This window comes from Crocuta crocuta, unplaced genomic scaffold (assembly GCF_008692635.1).
Source record: "Crocuta crocuta isolate KB4526 unplaced genomic scaffold, BGI_CrCroc_1.0 scaffold1079, whole genome shotgun sequence".
Lineage (NCBI taxonomy): Eukaryota > Metazoa > Chordata > Mammalia > Carnivora > Hyaenidae > Crocuta > Crocuta crocuta.
Window position 1 is genome coordinate 994,879 of NW_027529995.1, and position 19,626 is coordinate 1,014,504.

Consider the following 19,626-nt stretch of genomic DNA (forward strand, 5'->3'; position numbering starts at 1 on the left):
GGCCCAGGGCTGCCTCCTGCTGAAAGTCGTATTGGGGAAAACCAAACAGGGCCCTTGACTGAGTGAAATATGGGCCTCCTTCCTTGTCTCATTTGTGAGAAACTGGGCCTTGCTGCCTCACCTGGGGGAGAGGGGTGAGCAGGTGCAGAAGGCACACTGGAGTGGGGGCATCTGCAGAGCTTCCCTGACTCTCCTCACCCAGGCCCTGACTCTGGGGGCTCATTTCTCACATGCAACATCCAAGGAAGGCCCTGCTGTCTCTTGGTGGGACCTGCCTGGCACTGCATGTCTGTCCAGATTAGGAGACCACTCCCTCCCTCTCCCACCCCTTGTGTGGCAAGCTGTGGCTGGTTGCAGGATGTGGACGAGGCATCCCTGTGCCCCAGCGCCCCTGAAGCCTGAACAGAAGCCAGCAAGGGCCCAGTGATGCCAGTATCTTCTCCTAGGAGCGCCCCAAGAAGCAGCATGGAGCAGCCGAACAGAGAAGGCTTCAGCCCAGGAAGGACCCCTCAGAGCCCGGAGTGCAGCCGTACTCCTGTAGGCCAAGAGTGTAGCCTGAAGAGGACACAGCCAGACCTAGAGTATAACCTGGGGAAGATTCTTCTGGGACAAGATTTTGGGTCCAAGGCTCTAAGCCCTGACCCCAATGCCCTGCCTTTTCCTCTGCCCCCATCCGTGCTCTCAGACTTGGGGCAACCCCGGAAGTTGCCCCTAGCAGGCACTGAGAAGAAGTACCCCCTGATGAAGCAGCGTGGGTTCTACTCTGACATGCTCAGCCCTGGAAGCTTGGATCAAATGGGGGTGAGTGTGGTAGCTGTCCCCTACCAAGCCCAAGCCCTCCTTATGGGTTCCAGTCACCTTTCCTTCCATCCATCTCTCAGACCATCAGTCCATTTGTTCATTTATCCATCTAGCCATCTGTCTGTCTAATAATTTGTCTATCCATCCATCCACCCACCATCTACCCACCTATCCATCCTTCTGACCATCTATCCATCTGTCCTCCCATCCATTTGTCCATTCATTCAACAATTCGTTACTGAGTATCTCTTATGTGACAGGCCCTGGTTACGCGGTGGTGACAGTGAGGATGAGATATCCATGTCCCTATTGTCATGGGGCAATGGCTTTGGTGGGAAAGTCATCCCCCAGCTCTGATTGGGGAGGGAGTCTTTGGACAAAGTGGCATCCTATGTGTTTACTGGTTGGCTGGCGGGGGGTGGAGGGGATGTTCCAGGCAGGGCAACAGAAGGTACAGAGGCCTGGGGACCCTAACGGGCCATGGCCTGTGTAGAGAAGGAGGAGAGCATGTGAGAGGGCAGATGGAGGCTTGGGGGTAAGGGGGCAATGGACAGGGGATGACTTGGGGAGAGTTCAAAGAGCCCTGTAGTCCTGGAAAGCCTTAGGAAAGTTCTAGCTAGAATAGGCCAAGAGAAATAGGGCAAGGATCCACGGATCTCCACTATGTTGGGGGTGTCAGAGTCGCCCTTGGTGGGGGAGACATGCACAGAGATACCTGCTGGGGTTGTGGTCCCTTCATCTAGTGGCTCAGCCCCTGGACACAGCAGCAGTATCCTCCGAGTGAGGAGGGCGCTGTGCAGGATCAGAAGGGGATGAGGCCAGGGGTGTCCCGAGTGGCTGGAGCATGTTGCCCACTATGGCCTCTGAATGAGGAATTGTGGAAACTCACTGTTCTACCCGATTCTCCTGTTCCCTTGTGGGCTTGGGGGAGACACTTGGCCTTGTGGTCCCTCCCTGGTCCTGCCTGTCCCCAGGATGTCTATACCCCTCAGAGTTCTGGGATTTGGTTTTAGGAGGTATGCCGTGGTCCCTGCATGAACCAAGATCTCCTGCGGCAGGCCGACCTTGACAAGTTTACTCCAAAAGGTCAGTGCCTAGAAGGGCAGGGTGGATGAATGGGTGCATTTAGAAGCAGGACCTCTGGTCTTAGATTGTTTCTTCTTGGCTCGGGATCTCAGTTTCCTCAGCTATAAAACGGGGATAATAAGATGTAAGGTGCTTTGCAAGCTAATGGTTAGTGCTCAGTGAACCACAGCTTATGTTCCTCTTAGCTGAGCTGTGACAAGGGCACCACTGTGAGCGGGACTTCTGAGGGCCAGGGCATTGGTTCTCTGCCCAGCTGAGAACACTAGGGTTTTCACGTGTGTACGTTACATTTTCTACCTCCCCTGGTACAAGAGCTTGGAGGAGGCTAGGGCTGTGTCTTGAGATTTCCCTGCTGGGACTCCAGCGTCTAGAATAGGGCCTGGCATGGGAAGGTGCCCAGAAGGTCTCTGCTAAAGAGGGGAATGAAGACTTTCCTCTCAGGCTCTGCACTGAGTCCTGTAAGGTTTGAGGCAGGTCTGCAGAGTGTGGGACAGTCTCCAGTGGCAGAGGGGAGATAGGTTGGCTCCAGGAGAGGCAGCAAGGTAGGTGGGCCCTGAGTGAGGAATTGGGTAGGGGCCCTCCCACCTGGCTGGCAGATAGGATACCCCCTTAGATCAGGCTCAGAAGTCCCAGCTGTCTGCCTCTCCTCCCCAGCCCCAGGAGAGGCCTGGCTCCTTGCTGGCCCTGCCCAGATTAGTCTTTTCAGTGCCCATGGACCTTGTGGGGTCTGTGAAGCCCTAGAAGTAGCCCAGGAAATATCACATGTACGCGCATTTGTGCAGTGAGCTGAGGATCCAGTCTATTGGGCTGTACCGTCTCACAGACATCTGTGGCCCAGAAAATGCTTACAGAGCACAAATCTAAGGGCTGTGGGGTGCTCCCACCATCCACAGTGGGGTGGGGTGGGGATGCTCGGCAGCTCTGCATCTCCACCCATCTGAGGAAAAGCAGGACCAAAACATACCCCCTGGGGGCCCTTGTCCTTCTAGGCTTGCACTCCCTTAGGTACCTGGTGCCAAACCTGGCTTCTCGTGGCCACTGCCAGCCACAGGCAAGCTCTGAGCTTCCCTTGCCCCGGGGTGTGCATATCCGGTACCTAGCACTTTGTCTCGGGGTGTATTGGGCTCTGGCCTGAGCCCCTGCCACTCCTGCCTCTGCCTCTGCCTGCAGTCAGAACCTTTGAGATTCCTGAGAACTTCGAGGAATATTTGGAGCAGCAGCACGTCGGGTCCACCACCCAGGTGCTCACCCAGACTGACTTCCCACTGCAGGCCTACGAGCCCAAGGTGCAGGTGCCTTTCCTGGTGCTGCCAGGCCAGTGCCCTCGAAAGATTGAGATTGAGAGGTATGGCCAGGTTGGCAGTGGGAGCGCTGGTCCCTTAGGGGTGGCGGCATCCACCCAACTCAAGGGGCGAGGGACAGTAGGTAACTAGGTGACCATCCTCGTGGCAGAGGTTACTAAAATGGGTCTGTGTACAAATCTTCTAGGCCTTTGGTTTCTTTTTTGTTTTTGTTTTAAATTTTATTTATTTATATTGAGAGACACACAGAGAGAGAATCCCAAGCAGGCTCCATGCTGTCAGTGCAGAACGCAACGTGGGGCTTAAATTCACAAACCGTGAGATCATGACCTGAGCTGAAATCAAGAGTTGGCTGCTTAATTGACTGAGCCACCCTTTGGTTTCTTTATAGGAACAAACTGCTTTCCTTGCTGTAGGATTGGGGAGGGTGGCATTTAGGTCAATGTAATGGACCTACTAGACAGGATGGAGGGCACCTGGGGCCCAGGACAACAGTCACAGCTACCACACCACTTACTGATGAATTCCAGAGGGGTGGGGGGCTTGGAGGCATCCCTGGGCCACACCCCTATCCACTGCAGCCCTGTGGACCCTTGCTGGCATCCCTGAAGCCATCTCACGTGAGCTGAGCTGTCCTGAGATTCCCTTGTCCCCCCTTGGCCAGGAGGAAGCGGCTGTACCTGAGTCTGGACATCGAGCAGTTACTGGCTCATGAGGGCATCGACTCTGACAAGCTCATGCCCAGGCATCCAGACCCCCACCACCCCCAGACCATTGAGCAGGGCCATGACCCGCTCTTTCCCATCTATCTTCCACTGAAGGTGAGCCTAGTTTCCATAGCAGGCTGATGGTTGGGGTGGGAGGGGTACAGGACCCCGGCTGAGAGATCAGACCTGAAAGGGGATCCGTGGCAGTCATAAGCACTCACTTGTCAAGCATAATTGGACCTCCCTGCCAGGGGTTTTGAGCATCCTAGGCTGGGACAGGAAGGGCCCCAGAACCCCTGAGATGCTGACTCTGCTTTTTTCTTGGGAGACTGAGGAACCTGTGTATATAATCTCTGTCCCCACAACTGCCAACCTCAAGGCACCAGAAGCAGTCCAGTTAGACTGTGGAGTAGCATACTGACCTCCCTGACCACTGCTTCTGGACTCACTGAGATGGGGGAACTGAGGTGGAGGAGGGCATCATCGTTGCCCCTTTGGGATACCGATGGGGAAACTGAGTCCAAGGAGGAGAAAGAAGGAGCATAGCCTGCTCTAGCTTACACTGACCTCCTTGCCCTTCCTCTCCATGAGCCTGAGTATGTCTTACTTGGTGGTCCCTGTGGGTAGGCAGAGCTGAATCCACATTACTAAGGGTGGCCTCCTGACAACCCTGAATCTCCTTCATTTCTGCATGTAGATAGAGTGCTCGGGAAAATCCAAGGGCGTCCTCTTCCTTTGGGCTGAGTTGGATGATCCTTGGGCAGTGGGAGAGAGAGTTCATATCCTGTTCTGAGTCCCCAAATATGTCTCTGCTTGCATCACAGTGGTCTGGTTGGGTGGGAATCCAGGTTTCACAGAGCCAGACCTCACAGACCCCTGTGAATAGTAGGGGAGACATTTGGCCCCATGGCCTCCACTCTGTAGCTCCTGCATCTGAAGAGGACCCTACTTAGGCACCCTCATCCTCTGCCACACCCAACCTATCAGCCCCTCTAGGGGACAGCTGCCTCCTCCAGACCTCTGCCCATTTCTTCCAGGTATTTGACAATGAGGAGTTTGACTGCCGGACTCCCAGCGAGTGGATCAACATGGGCTTGGAACCAGGGTCTCAGAACAGGAAACCTGTCCCTGGAAAAGCCCTCCTGCCCACTGATGACATCCTGGGACATGGTGAGCAGGGCCAGCGTAGGTCAGGGGTAGAATCCTGGTCTGCAACATCCTTGTCTGGCAAGCAGCCCAATCATCTGCTCCTGGGCTGCCCTGGGGGCCGGCAGCCATGGGAGGGGAGGGTCTCCCACCTTTTGAGGACTTCCAGTTGGGATAATGACTAAGGGGCTGGCCATATAGAGGCAAAAAATACAAGGACTAAGGATGACATTGTGGGAGGGTTGGGGAAGGGACTGCTGGGTGGTGTCTAGTGTTTTAAAAAAATCTTTGATTTATTGGTAGTAAAAAATACGCAAACTTGATGGAAATGTTCAAATGTGTACAAGGGGCACAGTTCAAGCCTTCCTTCCTGCCACCCAGAAATCACCATTGCTCTAGCTGTACCCATGACCTCTCAGCTTGCACCTCTGCGTGGACAACACACACCCTCGTGCTCATACACCTGCTTGCAAACACGTTCAGAAGCACACTTACCATCATACTCACACACCATCCCCCCACACTCACCTTTTCACTACATATACTACATATACTCACATACTTCCTGTCACCCATTCATGGCCACTANGCTGTAGTTCTGCCTTGTCTGTGTCTGTCTCTCCTTTGGCCCCACATCTGCCCTGGGGCCGTGTTTGCTGCTGTAGGGAACTGAGCCAGGGTGACCTTCCTTGGCTGCCGCCCTGGCCTGCATGGCTGGCCTCTGAGTGAGCATTGAGGAAGATCTGGGTTATGAGGTTGGAGACTGGAGATGGCTGCCCCTCTCTGCAAGGCTGAGGGCCACTCTGCTCTCTGCCCCATGGTGGACATGCTGCTTTGGGACAGGGAGTGGCCCCTCCATGGGCTGTGCCCAGGATTGAGAGCCATGCTGGTTGGTTTTAAGACTTCTCAGCTTCCAGGGGGCCCCACAGCAAGTCCATTGAGCAGGCTGTAAGTTTATGTTTCGATTTAAAAACATGTTAATGCTGGAATCAATTTCTCTGAACTAGACAAGAAGCCCAGAATGTTCCCTTTACTTTGGACTTAATTACAAAAATAATTTAACTCAATTGTTCCCAGATCTCCAATTCCTGGCAATAAAACCAGAAGGTGTGGGGCTGTATTAACCTTAAATGTACCAAGTACCAGCCTCCCCGAAGTGCTTCTGCTTACACTCCTTCACGTGGGCCCTGGCCTTGGGCCATGGCACTGGTGGGGGCGGGGGGTGGGGGTGGGGGACTGGCAGGGAGCATATCTGCCGGAGACCTCTGGTTTTCTGCTGGGGCCTTCTTGTGACATCGTCTTCTCTAAGTTTAGCCAAGACAGGTCAGCATTTTCAAAACAGAAGCATATAGGAAGGGAAGGGGAAAGCAAAACAGAGCCAACACCATGAGATTGACCACAGCAAATTCCTTCATGCATCCTTCCAGCGTCAACCAGCATGTTAGCAATTCCTTGGAGTTCCAGCTGTTCTTCTTCAACCTAGGCTGTAGAACCCATCAGCTTATTTTAAGTCACTTCTGCTAGGCACTGTGCTGTGTGCACCTTCCTTGTACAAAGTGTTGTGAGCACCTACTAGTTAGCAGATCTGGGTATAGGGACACAGCTGTGACCCAGGCAGTGCTGGACAGTGCTGCTCCTGCCCTGGGGGAGCTGCCCTTGGTGTGTGAGGGCTAACCAGAACCAGGATTGTATGTGTACATAGTATGACTTCAGGCTCTGTGAGGGACACAAAAGGGCTAATGAGTCAGAGGGTGCCTGGGGCAAAGGCACTCTTTGAGGCAGAGATGCTTCTCCGAGGAGAAGCCATTTGAGCAAGGAACAAACCAGCAATGAGGTGACCTGAGCAAAGACTGTTCCAGGCAGAGGGCATAGCCAATGCAAAGTCCCTGAGGCAGGAGTAAGCTCCAAAGTCACAGGAATAGCCAGACATGCAGTATGGCTGGAGAGAGAAATGTGTAGGGTGGGTGGTGGCAGGAGATGAGCTGGAGAGGTGGTGCAAAGCCTTTCAGTCCCAGAAGTGGGTGGGAGGCCCGTCCTAACCAAACAGGCCCTGAGGCCTACTTTGGGGCCACTGCAGGGCAGCAATCTTTTACCTTGCCCTGACCTGTCCTGATATAAGGGGCCTAGGGGCTCAACTGCCATGTGCAGCCCATGGGAAGGGATTCACTCTGGTCTTGGTCACTTTGAAAGGGTCCATTTCAAACATGATGAGTTTTTCGGCTGCATCCTCACCAGGTCGCTGTGTGCCTGGGGCTTTGCTGCCTCCTGTCCTAGGCTTGCTGGCTTGTGTCTCTGTCTACCCCCATGGGGTCATACAGAGCACATGGACAAAGGCCTGGTCCTTCTGGCTTCTCCTGCCACCAGGGGTTCCCCAAAGGCCAGCTCAGCTGGAGGAAGCAGGATCCCTGCTTTGCTGGAGCTTAGAGGGAGTCACCCTGGTGGGAGGGAGGCCAGACCAGTGGGCCCTGAGACTCGTTCCCACACTCAGAGTCCCCTACTCACCCTACAGCAGAGAGCACTGGTGGGTTCCCCTCCTGTTTCAGAGGACCCCAAAAGTCGGGAGCTGAAGTATGAATGGTGCAATGTGGGCGTCCTGGACTATGACAAGGAGAAGAAGCTGTACCTGGTGCACAAGACAGATGAGAACGGCTTGGTGCGAGATGAGACCGGGAGGCCCATTCTGAACGGAGGGGTCACCACTGAAGGTACAGGCTCTCTGCCCCACCCCACACAGACCGCCCCCCCCAACTCAGGACCGTGACTGAGGCCACCCCCTACCCATGGCACAGCCACGTCAGGCCTGAATTCTTCCTTGCTCTGTATGTCCTGTGCTATCTGTTCCCTGGCCAGTGAAAACCAGAGGATCCATCATTCAGACAGAGACCCCAGGAAGGGAAAATGGCCATTATTTGATATGCCTGCTCTGAGCAGCTGGTGGTACCACTTCCAACATGATGCAGAGAAGGCATCTGAGGCCCATCAGTAGTGATGTTTGCCTTGAGTGTGGCAGCAAGGAATGGGCATGTCAGCAGTCGCCCCTGTGTGACTGTCTGTCTGTGCACAGCTCTTTATGGTTTCAAAGCGCTTTCATATCCATCTATGGCCAACTGTGAGGTGGGCAGGGAGAGGAGTGTTGTCATACCCATTCTGCAGATGTGACGGGGTGTCAGAAGAGGGAGCCCACGTGTGCAGGGCCACCATGTATCAGTAGCAGAGTCTGGGTTCTAGCCCAGAGAGTCTGACTGTGTTGTGCATTCCCTTCTCGCTCCTGCCTGGCCCAGGAAGGCACCCCCTCCTCGCCTGCCAGTACTGGGTGCCTCGGATCCAGCTTCTCTTCTGTGCTGAGGACCCACGCGTGTTCACACAGCGTGTGGTCCAGGCCAACGCCCTGCGCAAGAACACAGAGGCTCTGCTGCTGTACAATCTGTACGTGGACTGCATGCCCTCCGAGGGCCACCAGCTCATCAGTGAGCAGAGCCTGAGCAAGATCAAACAGTGGGCCATGAGCACACCCCGGATGCGCAAAGGGCCCTCGTGAGTCTCCACTAGACCCTTCCCTATCCCCGCTTCCTCCAGGAGCCCGGGGGCAGTGCTCCCTCCATGCTGACCTGTGGGCCATATTGCCCACTGCATTGTGGACTTCTTCGGTCCCAAGTAATGTCTTGTTCATCTCCAGATCTCTCATTATCAGTATCAACTCACGGGTTCTTATTTTATTCAAAGGGATAGAACTTGTTATTACTATTTTTTATTTTGGTGCCCAAATGGTCCCAGATTTGGCCAGAGAGAGTCTCTTCAAGCTGATTTCTGTGTCTTTCTGATATGTTCCTATTGTTCTTTGAGTGTGTCTTTAATTTTGGAAATAGTAAGAAGTTCTGGGCTCATCTTGTACTTCCCCAGACCCAGCTCTGAAATCAGCTATTTCTCCAAGGACCCCTGTTTCCTTTCAGTGAGGAATTTAGAAGCCAAGATCTGGGCATTAGATACGCTCATTGCTACTGGAAAATGATTGCTGTGAGCTTCTTAGGCCAGACAAATCTGGGAAATATATATATTATTATACTGTTATATTATTATTACATTATATTGCATATTACCCCACACACACCCATGTCTAATTCTTTCTATCTGTTAAAAACCATGGGTTCCTAATGATACCTTAAAATTGACCCCAACACCACACAGCTCATTCTCACACATCTCTTACTTTTTTTCCAGAAGAAAACCAGCTCCCATTGTTCATAGTATAATTATTTGCTTAGTCCTAGAATACACAGAAAGTAGTTTCAAACTGCTAATTCATACTCTTTGGAAGAAAAACCTTACTAAGTAGACTTTGATTCTTTTTCTCTTTACCCTGGGAGCATTTAGTCCAAATGCAATATTCAAATGTCTTGATTTAGTTCTTCCCACCCCTTCAGTGGGATATGTTCATTTGATGAAATACAGCATGGTGGTGGTCCATTTGTCGTATGTATAAAATGTATATATTCTCCATATCTGTTTCTCTCACTGATATGTAGTATTCATAAAGGTTTCTTGGATCTGTCATTCTCCACCCCCATTAGTTCTATCCTATCCACATCTTCCCCTTTCCACCTTGTTCCCACCACATGCCCGTAGGTAACCAGTATCACTAGCTTCTGGTTTATCCTTTCTGTATTTCTTCTTACACAAATGAGCAAGTGCATTTTCTTTTTCCTTTTTAAAAAATTTTTTTTTAATGTTTTATTTATTTTTGAGAGAGAGAGAGAGACAGCGTGAACAGGGGAGGGTCAGAGAGAGAGGGAGATACAGAATCTGAGGCAGGCTCCAGGCTCTGAGCTAACTGTCAGCACAGAGCCCGACACGGGGCTCGAACCCATGAACCACAAGATCATGACCTGAGCTGAAGTCAGACGCTTAGCCGACTGAGCCACCCAGGTGCCCCACAAGTACATTTTCTTATACTCCCTTCCTTCTTACTTAAAGAGCAGCACACTATAGATATCATTTTGTCCTTTGCCTTTCTCACTTACAGTACATCCTGGAAATCAGTCCCTACTAGTTCACTGAGATTTCCTTCATCCTTTTTTTATAGCTGCATAGTAGTCTATTGTGTGAATGTGCCCCGTACCATCATTGACTCAGCCGTTCTCTAATATATAGGCATTGTGTCATTTTCAGTATGTTGTAATCACAAACAGTACTACAGTGAATAACCCTGTGCATTTATATGTTCATATTGACAGAGGGATAACTTTAGGGTAAATTCTGAGAAGTGGGATTGCTAGGTCCAAAGAGAAGCACAGATGTAGTTTTGTCAATTGTTGCCAAATTTCCCTCCGCAAGCGTTGTGCCATTTCGCATACCTGCAAGCAGTGTGTGAGTGCCATTTCCCCCACAGCCTTGCCGAGAGTGTGCTGTCATGCTATGCAATTTTCTGACATTCTGAAAGATAAGTAAGGAAGTGAGGTAAGTCAGTCTGAAGTGTTATATGTGAGGCCGTGCATGTTTTACATCTTTTCCTATGATTAAGGGCAACTTGTATATATTTTTGTGACCCATCTATTCATGTCTGTAGCCCATTTTTTTTCTCTCAGGCTTTTGGGCTTTTTTCCTCCCTCTGATATTTTTTTTAAATGTTTTATTTATTTCTAGGAGAGAGAGAGACAGTGTGAGCAGGGGAGGGTCAGAGAGAGAGGGAGTCACAGACTGAAACAGGCTCCAGGCTCTGAGCTGGCAGTCAGCACAGAGCCCGACGCGGGGCTCGAACCCACGAACCGCGAGATCATGACCCAAGCGAAAGTCAGACGCTTAACCGACTAAGCCTCCCAGGCGCCCCTCCTCCCTCTGATTTTGAGTTCTTTCTATATTAGGGATATCCTTCATCTGTGATGTATGTTGTAAATATTTTCTCCTGGTTTGTCAGTTGTATTTTTACTTTGTTTATGGTAATTTTTGCAATATAACCTTTAAATATTTACTAATCAACATTATTAATCATTTCTTCTATTACATCTAGATTTTGAATCACAGTTAGATAACCTTTGCCCACAGTGAGAGTTTCTTCCAGAACTTGTATGGATTCATATCTTTGTTTCATCCTTCTTTTTTAACATTTATTTATTTTTGAGAGAGAGAGCATGTGAGCAATAGTAGGGGAGGGGCAGAGAGCGAGAGTGAGAGAATCCCAAGCAGCCTCCATGCTTTTATTTTTTTTATTATTTATTTATTTTTTTACAAATAGTTTATTGTCAAGTGTTTCCATATAACACCCAGTGCTCATCCCCACAAGTGCCCTCCTCCACGCCCATCTACCCCCGCCCCCCACACCCATCAGTCCTCAGTTTGTTCTCAGCATTCAAGAGTCTCTCTTGGTTTGCCTCTCTCCCTCTCCCCCACTGTTTCTCCCCTTCTTCTCCCCCACGGTCCTCCGTTAAGTTCCTTCTAATCCTTCTATATGTGCAAACATATGGTATTTGTCCCTCTCTGCCTGACTTACTTCATTCAGCATAACACCATCCATCAAGGTCCATCCATATTGCTACACATGGCCAGATTCATTCTTTCTCATTGCCATGTAGTATTCCATTGTATAGATGAACCACATCTTCTTGATCCATTCATCAGTTGATGGACACTTAGGCTCTTTCCATGTTTTGGCTATTGTGGAGAGTGCTGCTATGAACATTGGGGTACATGTGCCCCTATGCATCAGCATTTCTGTATCCCTTGGGTAAATTCCTAGCAGTGCTATTGCTGGGTCATAGGGGAGTTTTATTGTTAATTTTTTGAGGAACCTCCACACTGTTTTCCAGAGCAGCTTCCATGCTTTTAGCCCAGAGACCAATGTGGAGCTCAGTCTCATGAATGTGAGATCACAACCTGAGCCAAAATCAGGAGTCGAACTCTTAACTAACTGAGCCACCCAGATGCCCTTCCTTATGTATGGTATGTGGTATGGATCTCATTTTATCCTTTTCTAAATGACCAGCATTTATTAAGTGGTTTTATTAAATGTCCATCAGCATTTATTAAAACCTCCGTCTTTGGCCCAGTGATTCAAGATGCTACCTTTATCATATGCTAATTTTCAGATGCACTCAGGTCTATTTTTGGACTTCCTGCTCTCTTCTACTGTTCCATTTGTCTATTTGTGCAGTTGGACTGTAGTTTAATGATAGATGTTTTACAGTATTTTTAAATGTCTTGTAGGACCAGACCCCCTTTGTAGCTTTTCCCTTTCAGTGTTTTTTTGGCTATTCTGGCATGTTTTGTTTGTTTGAACGGGTTATTTCTTAAAACTGTGGCAAAATAGAATGTAAATTTTACCGTTTTAACCATTTTTAAGTGCACAGATCAGTGGAGTTAAGTGCATTCACATTGTTGTGCAACCATCACCACCATCCATCCACGGAACTTTGCGAAACTCTGTACTCGTTAAACAGTAACTCCCCGTTCCTATCGCCCTCCAACTCCCGGCAACTGCCCTTCTACTTTCTATCTCTGTGGATCGTACAGGATTTGACCTTTTGTGTCTGGCTTCTTTCACTGAACACAATGTCTTCTAGGTTCATCATGCTGAAGTATGTGTCAGAATCTCTTTCCATTAAAAGGGAAAAAAATCCTTTGAATGTTCCATTGTATGCACATACCGCTTGTTACCTATCCGTTCATCTGTTGATGGCTGCTTGGGCTGCTTCCATCTTTTGGCTCTTGTGCATAATGTGAGCATAGGTATACAAATCTCTCCTCATGTCCTTGCCTTCAGTTCTTGTGGCTGTATACCCAGAAGTAGACTCGCTATCCATGTGGTAATTTTATTTGTTACTGTTGTTTAGTTTTTATTTCATAATCATAATGTTAACTCTGCAATCTAGCTAGACTTGAAGGGGGAGTAAGGAAAACGTGGAACTAAAGAGCTGCAGTGAGAGCACAGATTATAGGCTATTATGAGCAGATAGGAGAAGGAACAGTCTTGTAGTTAAGAAAAAGCACACATCCAACTCATTAGAGTTGTCCACAGTTGGCAATGGCGAGCTTCTTGCTGGTCTTGCCATTCCTCGACCCAAATCACTCCTTGGTTCTCTTTCACCTTGCCAAAGACCACATTCTTGCCACCCAAACATTCAGTCTTGGTAGTGTGGATGCAAACCTGGGAACTGTTTGCATTGGGTCCAGAATTTGCCATGGATGAGACACCAGGATCTGTGTGCTTCAGGATGAAATTCTCATCATCAGATTTCTCCCCCTAGATGGACTTGTTACCAGTGTCGTTATGACATGTGAAGCCACCACCCTGGCACATAAACCCTGGAATAATTCTGTGAAAGCGGGAACCTTTATATGCAAGTCCTTTTCTCTCCAGTCCTCAGAGCACAAAAGTTTTTGGCCATCTTTGGAACTTTGCAAATAGCTCGAAGGATATGGCCCAAGGGCCCATGGTTGATAGCAGATGTCGAAGACCATCGTGGGGTTGACCATGATGGGGTGGCACAGGGCAGCTCTTGGTGGCATCAGAAGCATCTGCAAAGCCCTATTTTTAATTTTTGGGACACCATCATCTAGCTGCACAGCAGTTGCATTGTATTATATTCCCACCAGCAGGGCACAAAGGTTCCAATTTCTTCACGTCCTCACCAACGTGTCTTGTTTTTTTTCTCTGTGTAATAGTCCTCCTAATGGATGTGAAGTGGTATTCCATTGTGGTTTTAATTTGCATTTCCGTAATGATTAGTGATGTGTGGGCATCTTTTCATGTGTTTATTGGCCATTTGTAGATCCTTCTTTGGAGAAATGTCTATTAAAAATCTTTGCCCGTATCTGAATCTCGTTGTTTAGTTTTTGTTGTTGAGTTTTGTGAGTTGTCTATATATTCTGGATACCAATCCCTTATCAGATATGTGATACTTTCTCCCATTTCATGGTTTGCCTTTTCATTCTGTTGATAGTGTCCTTTATGTTACCAGGACACAAGGCTTTTCATTTTGATGAATTCCGATTTGTCTTCTTTTTTCTTTTGTTGCCTGTGCCTTTGGTGTCATAGCCAGGGGATCACTGCCAAGTCCAGTATCATGAAGCTTACCCCTACGTGTTCTGAGAGTTTTATAGTTTTAGCTTTTACTTTACAGTTTTGATCCATTTTGAATTAATTTTTGTATATGGTGTTACATAAGAGTCCAACTTTCTTCTTTTGCATGCGGATATCCAGTTTTCTCAGCACAATGTGTTGAAAAGACTGTTCTTTCCCCCATTAAATGGTCTTGGCACCTCTGTCAAAAATCATTTGACCCATATATATTCCAGAAGTTATTTCAGGACTATTTATTCTATTCCTTTGGTCTATATGTCTTTATGCCAGTACTATACTGTTTTGATTACTGAAGTTTTACAGTAAGTTTTGAAATCAGGAAGTGTGAGTCCTCCCACTTTGTTCTTTTTTAAGATCATTTGGCTATATGGGTCCCTTGAGATTCCATATGAATTTTAGGATGGATTTTTTTTTATTTTTGCAAAAAATGTTGTTGAGATTTTGATAGGAATTTGCACGCTTATTTCCCCATGAACATTGTATCAACTCCTCTAACTCCAGTTTAAAAACACTTAGCGGGGCGCCTGGGTGGCTTAGTCGGTTAAGCGTCCGACTTTCGCTTAGGTCATGATCTCGCGGTTCGTGGGTTCGAGCCCTGCGTCGGGCTCTGTGCTGACTGCCAGCTCGGAGCCTGGAGCCTGTTTCAGTCTGTGACTCCCTCTCTCTCTGACCCTCCCCTGCTCACGCTGTCTCTCTCTCTCTTTCCTAGAAATAAATAAAAATATTTAAAAAAAATAAAAAAATAAAAATAAAAACACTTAGCATTTTTGATAGGATTGCATTATATTTTTTAATTACCTTCTGTACAGCCGACATCTTTAGGATCTTGAACTGTACTATCCAAGAACAAAGAATGTTCATTCATTTGTTCAAGACTACTTTTGGGAGCACCTGAGTGGCTCAGTTGGTTGAGCGTCTGACTCTTCATTTCACCTCAGGTCATGATCCCAGCATTGTGGGATCAAGCCGTGTGTCAGGCTTTGCACTGAGTGTGGAGACTGCTTAAGATTCTCCAACCAACTTTGGCTCAGGTCATGATCTCGCAGTTTGTGGGTTCAAGCCCCGCATCGGGTTCTTTGCTGGCAGCTCAGAACCTGGAGCCTGTTTCAGATTCTGTGTCTCCCTCTCTCTCTGCCCCTCCCCTGCTCATGTTCTGTCTCTCTCAAAAAGAAATAAACTATTAAAAAAAAAAAGATTCTCTCTCTCCCTCTACCCCTTTTCCACACTCTCGTGGGCGGGCTCTCTCTCAAAAAAAAAAAAAAAAAAAGACTACTTTTGTGTTTTCCAGGAATGCTTTAAGTGTTTCTCATATAGATTTTGCATATTTGTTATTATTTTGTCTTCTTTGTTGCTATTATCAATGGGATTTTCTCTACTATTGTTTCTAGTGATTTTTGTATGCTAATTTTGTATCCTATTACAAACAATCCTTACTGAATTGTTTGAATGTGTTTTATTATTGATTCTCCAGGATTTTCTTTTCTTTTTATTTTTTTTAAGTTGCTTATTTATTTTGAGAAAGAGCACGAGCAGGGGAGGGCAGAGAGAGAGAGAGGGAGAGAGAGAGAGAATCCCAAGCAAGGTCCACACTGTCAGCAAAGAGCCCAACATGGGGCTTAAACTCAGGGCTTGAACTCATGAAACTGAAATCATGACTTGAGCTGAAATCAAGAGTTGGGTGCTTAACTGACTGAGCTGCCCAGGCACACCTCTCCAGGGCTTTCTAAATATACATGACCTATAAATAGAGTTTTACTTATTCTTCTCCAATTCTTATTCCTCTAATCACTTTCTCTTGTCTAATTGCATTTTCTAATACTTCCGGTACCATATTGAATAGTAGTGGAGATGGTAGGCATCCCTATGTTGTTCCTAATATTAGTGGAGGTACCTCTAGTAAGTTTACCCCTTAAGAAAATGCTAACCTTAGGGGCGCCTGGGTGGCTCAGTCAGTTAAGCCTCTGACTTCAGCTTAGGCCATGACCTCGCAGTTTGTGAGTTCAAGGCCCACATTGGGCTCTACACCCTCAGCACAGAGACTGCTTTGGATCCTCTGTCTCTCTTTCTGTCCCTTCCCTGCTCTCGTTCTCTCTCTCAAAAAATAAACATTAATGCAATAATTTATACATGTATCCATTGAAACTTCTGTTTTCTTAAGTGTTTGTTAAATCATGGGCTTTTAAAGTACCTGTGGAGAGGGGCACCTGGGTGGCTCAATTAGTTAAGTGACTTCAGCTCAGGTCATAACCTCATGGTTCATGATTCAAGTCCTGCCGTCGAGCTCTATGCTGACAGCTCAGAGCCTGGAGCCTGTTTTGGAATCTGTGCCTCTCTCTGCCCCTCCCCCGCTCATGCGCGCGCTCTCTCTCTCTCTCTCTCTCTCTCTCTCCCCCTCTCCCCCTCTCTCTCTGTCTCTCAAAAAAAAAAATAAATGAAGTACTTATGGAGATAATCATATATTTTTTTTCTCCTTAGATCTATTAACATGGTGTATTTTATTAATTGATTTCCTAATATTGAATTCCTTGTATTCCCTTAATAAATCCTACCTGGCCATGGCGTATCATTTTTTTAAATAAGGTATTGTTGGGTTCTTTTGGTTAGCATGCTTTCTAGAGCTTTTGCATTGATGGAAAGGATGTTGGTCCATAATTTTTTTCATACTGTCTTTATCAAGTTTGAAGCAAGTTATAGTTGCTTCATAAAAGAATATTGATGTTTTCCTTCATTTTCCATAATCTGGAACAAGTTTTGGTGTATTAAGGCTATGTGGTTATTCCCTTCTGCAGTCATTTGGACAGGATGTTTTTGGTGGGATAGTTCTCTAGAAGTTTTTTTGTTTTTTGTTTTTTGTTTTTTTTAACAGGAATTGGTCTATTTAAGCTTTGTATTCCCAATTTGGAGGTCAGTTTTGGCATACTTTGTTTCTCTAAAAATTCATCCATGTTTTATAGGTTTTAAAATGTATTTGCATAGAATTTTGCAAAGTGGTCTCTTATGAATTAAAATTTTTTTTCTGTTTCAATGTTGACTTCCCCTTATCACCTCTTTTTTTTCTTTTCAAATTTTACTTAAATTCTAGTTAGATAATGTACTGTCACTTCTTACTCTTTCTTTGCTTTATTGAGCTACTTAGTGATTTGTTTGATGTGTTAATTTTTTAAAAATAGAAATTAGATTTATTAACTTGACTGTTTTCTATGTCTACCTCATTAATTTCTACTTTTATTATTTCCTTTCTTGTGCCTCCTTTTGGCTTGTATTTTGTTATGTTTCACTTATTTACATTCTTACTGATAAATGTATTTAAGGCTATTGAACTTCTGATAACTGCTTAAAAAATAGTCCATAGATTCTGATATGTAGTATTTCATTTTTTTTAATTCCAAAAATTTGGTTTGTATTTCCCATTTCATTAAAGAATTGTTTAGGGGCACCTAGGTGGCTCAGTAATTTAGGTGTCCAACTTTGGCTCGGGTCATGATCTTGTGGTTCGTGGGTTCAAGCCCAGCTCTCTGCTGTCAGCACAGAGTCCAATTCAGATCCTCTGTCCCTCTCTCTGCCCCTGTCCCTGCCCCTGCCCCGTTCCCTTTCCCTGTCTCTCTCTCTCTCAGGAATAGATTAACACTTTAAAAAAAAAGAATTGTTTAATGTCAGGTTTCACAATTTTCCATGTGGAAAGGAGTTGTTAAAATTTGTTGTTAATAATTTTTATTTTTATTGCATTGAGATCAGGGAGTATTATTTATAATATTTCTACTCTACAGAACTTGCTGATGTTTTCTCTGTGGCCTAATGTATAGTCAGTTTTTTCCTGAATGTTTCATTTGCACGTGAGAAGAGGTGTATCCCTATAGTTAGGGTTTAAGAGTTTTATATAGACACATATTGATTATGTTATTTATGCCTTCTATATCTTTACTTATTTTTGCCCACAAAGAGTAGTGTGTTACACTGTCATTATCAACTGTGGCTTTTAGAATTAAAAAGTGTCCTTGAGGACTGTGCCTGGGTGGCTCAGTCAGTTAAGCATCTGACTCTTGGTTTAGGCTCAGGTCATGGTCTCACAGTTTGTGAGTTCCAGCTCTGTGTCATCAGGCTCCATACTGACAGTACAGAGCCTGCTTGAGATTCTCTCTCTGCCCCTCTCCTGCTTGCACACTTTATCTCTCTGTCTCAAAGTAAATAAATAAACTAAAAAGAACAAAGTGTCCTTGATCAGGTAAAATGCTTTTTGACCAGAATTTTATTTTGTTTGATATCAGAATTGTAACCTGATTTTTTTTGCTATTTTCATTTTCCTGATATATTTTTACCTAGCACTCTAGTTTTAGCTTTTCTGAGTTAGTTTGTTTTACACAGGTCTCTTGTTATTAACATATAGTCAGGTCTTACTTTGTGAGTCAAATTAAAAATCTTTCTTTTGTAATAAGTGAGTTGAGCACATTCAGATTTATTTATAGAGCTAATATGTTTGATCTCAATTCTGTATTTCCTTCTTTGCATGATGCATTTTCTTTGTTCTTTCATTTTTAAGATTTCTTTTGGTATTTGAGAAGATTTGTGCCTTATTTTAGTGGTTTCTTTTGTAGTTAAACCTTTTATAGTGCCCCAAATCCCCTGCTTTCTTATTTAACTTGTTAATATCCACTTTGTCAGTTTTTAATGGTATCCTTCGACTCCCTTCATGTTCCTTTGTAGCAATCTTGACTTTAATCTACTTTCCTCATTCCTTTATCCTCTCATTTTTTGTTGTTTTTTTTCTCCTTACTATTTTAATATGATATTCTTCCATTCTCATACTTATCTTTGTTTTATTTTTATTTTTAAAAGTAAAGTTGATTGATTGTAAGCTCTCTGCCCAACATGGGGCTCAAGCTCACGGTTTGCTCTAGGACTGAGACAGCCAGGAGCTTCTATCTCTGTTTTAGTCTTAAATCTACAATTAAGTGGATTAAATGTATCAGCCTTTCTTCTGAAGTTTCTCCTATCATCTTGTAGGGGACGGGGAGGAAACAATCCTTTTTTTTAATACCCTTCTAGGTTCTTGGCTGGAAGTCTGTAATACAAGACAGATTAGCAAGAGAAGAGCTTACAAATTTACATGTTTCCCTTAACATGGGAGCCTTCATAAGGAAATGAAGACCTGAGGAGGTTAAACCTACACTAGATTTGAGGAAAAGTGGACAATTGTGGGGGTAGTGGCAAGACAAAAAGATATGAGCTAAGGGTAGTAAACTGAGGAAAACTTAGCAAGGCCTCTTAGTTGCGATTCCTCTTGGTGTCGCTCCATCTTGGAGCTAAGGATGTCCTGTCTTCTGGGTGTAAGGAGGGCACTTCTCACATAGGGGTCTTATGACCTTCTTCAGGGGAAGGTCATTTCTCCAACTGCTCCAGGTTAAAACATTCACTATGCCAAGGTACCATACTTTGGGGGCAGTATGTCTTGAACCTCATCAGTCTCTTGATTGGATGAAGCTACTCTTCTAGTAGATTCCTCATAAAGGGTTCA

The 19,626-nt window shown here is 46.1% G+C and overlaps 1 protein-coding gene across 1 annotated transcript in view; it reads left to right on the forward strand.

The window, feature by feature from the left end:
- Window positions 1-465: 465 nt before the first annotated feature.
- DNAH1 (dynein axonemal heavy chain 1) overlaps window positions 466-19,626 on the forward strand; it is a gene marked incomplete at its 3' end in the record, with an annotated part of 63,930 nt that continues 44,769 nt past the window's right edge. The window contains exons 1-7 of the mRNA XM_077763422.1: window positions 466-801; window positions 1,815-1,887; window positions 3,058-3,232; window positions 3,853-4,009; window positions 4,933-5,065; window positions 7,585-7,746; window positions 8,323-8,575. Coding sequence (XP_077619548.1) covers window positions 466-801; window positions 1,815-1,887; window positions 3,058-3,232; window positions 3,853-4,009; window positions 4,933-5,065; window positions 7,585-7,746; window positions 8,323-8,575 — 1,289 coding nt within the window. The remainder of the gene's footprint in view (window positions 802-1,814; window positions 1,888-3,057; window positions 3,233-3,852; window positions 4,010-4,932; window positions 5,066-7,584; window positions 7,747-8,322; window positions 8,576-19,626) is intronic.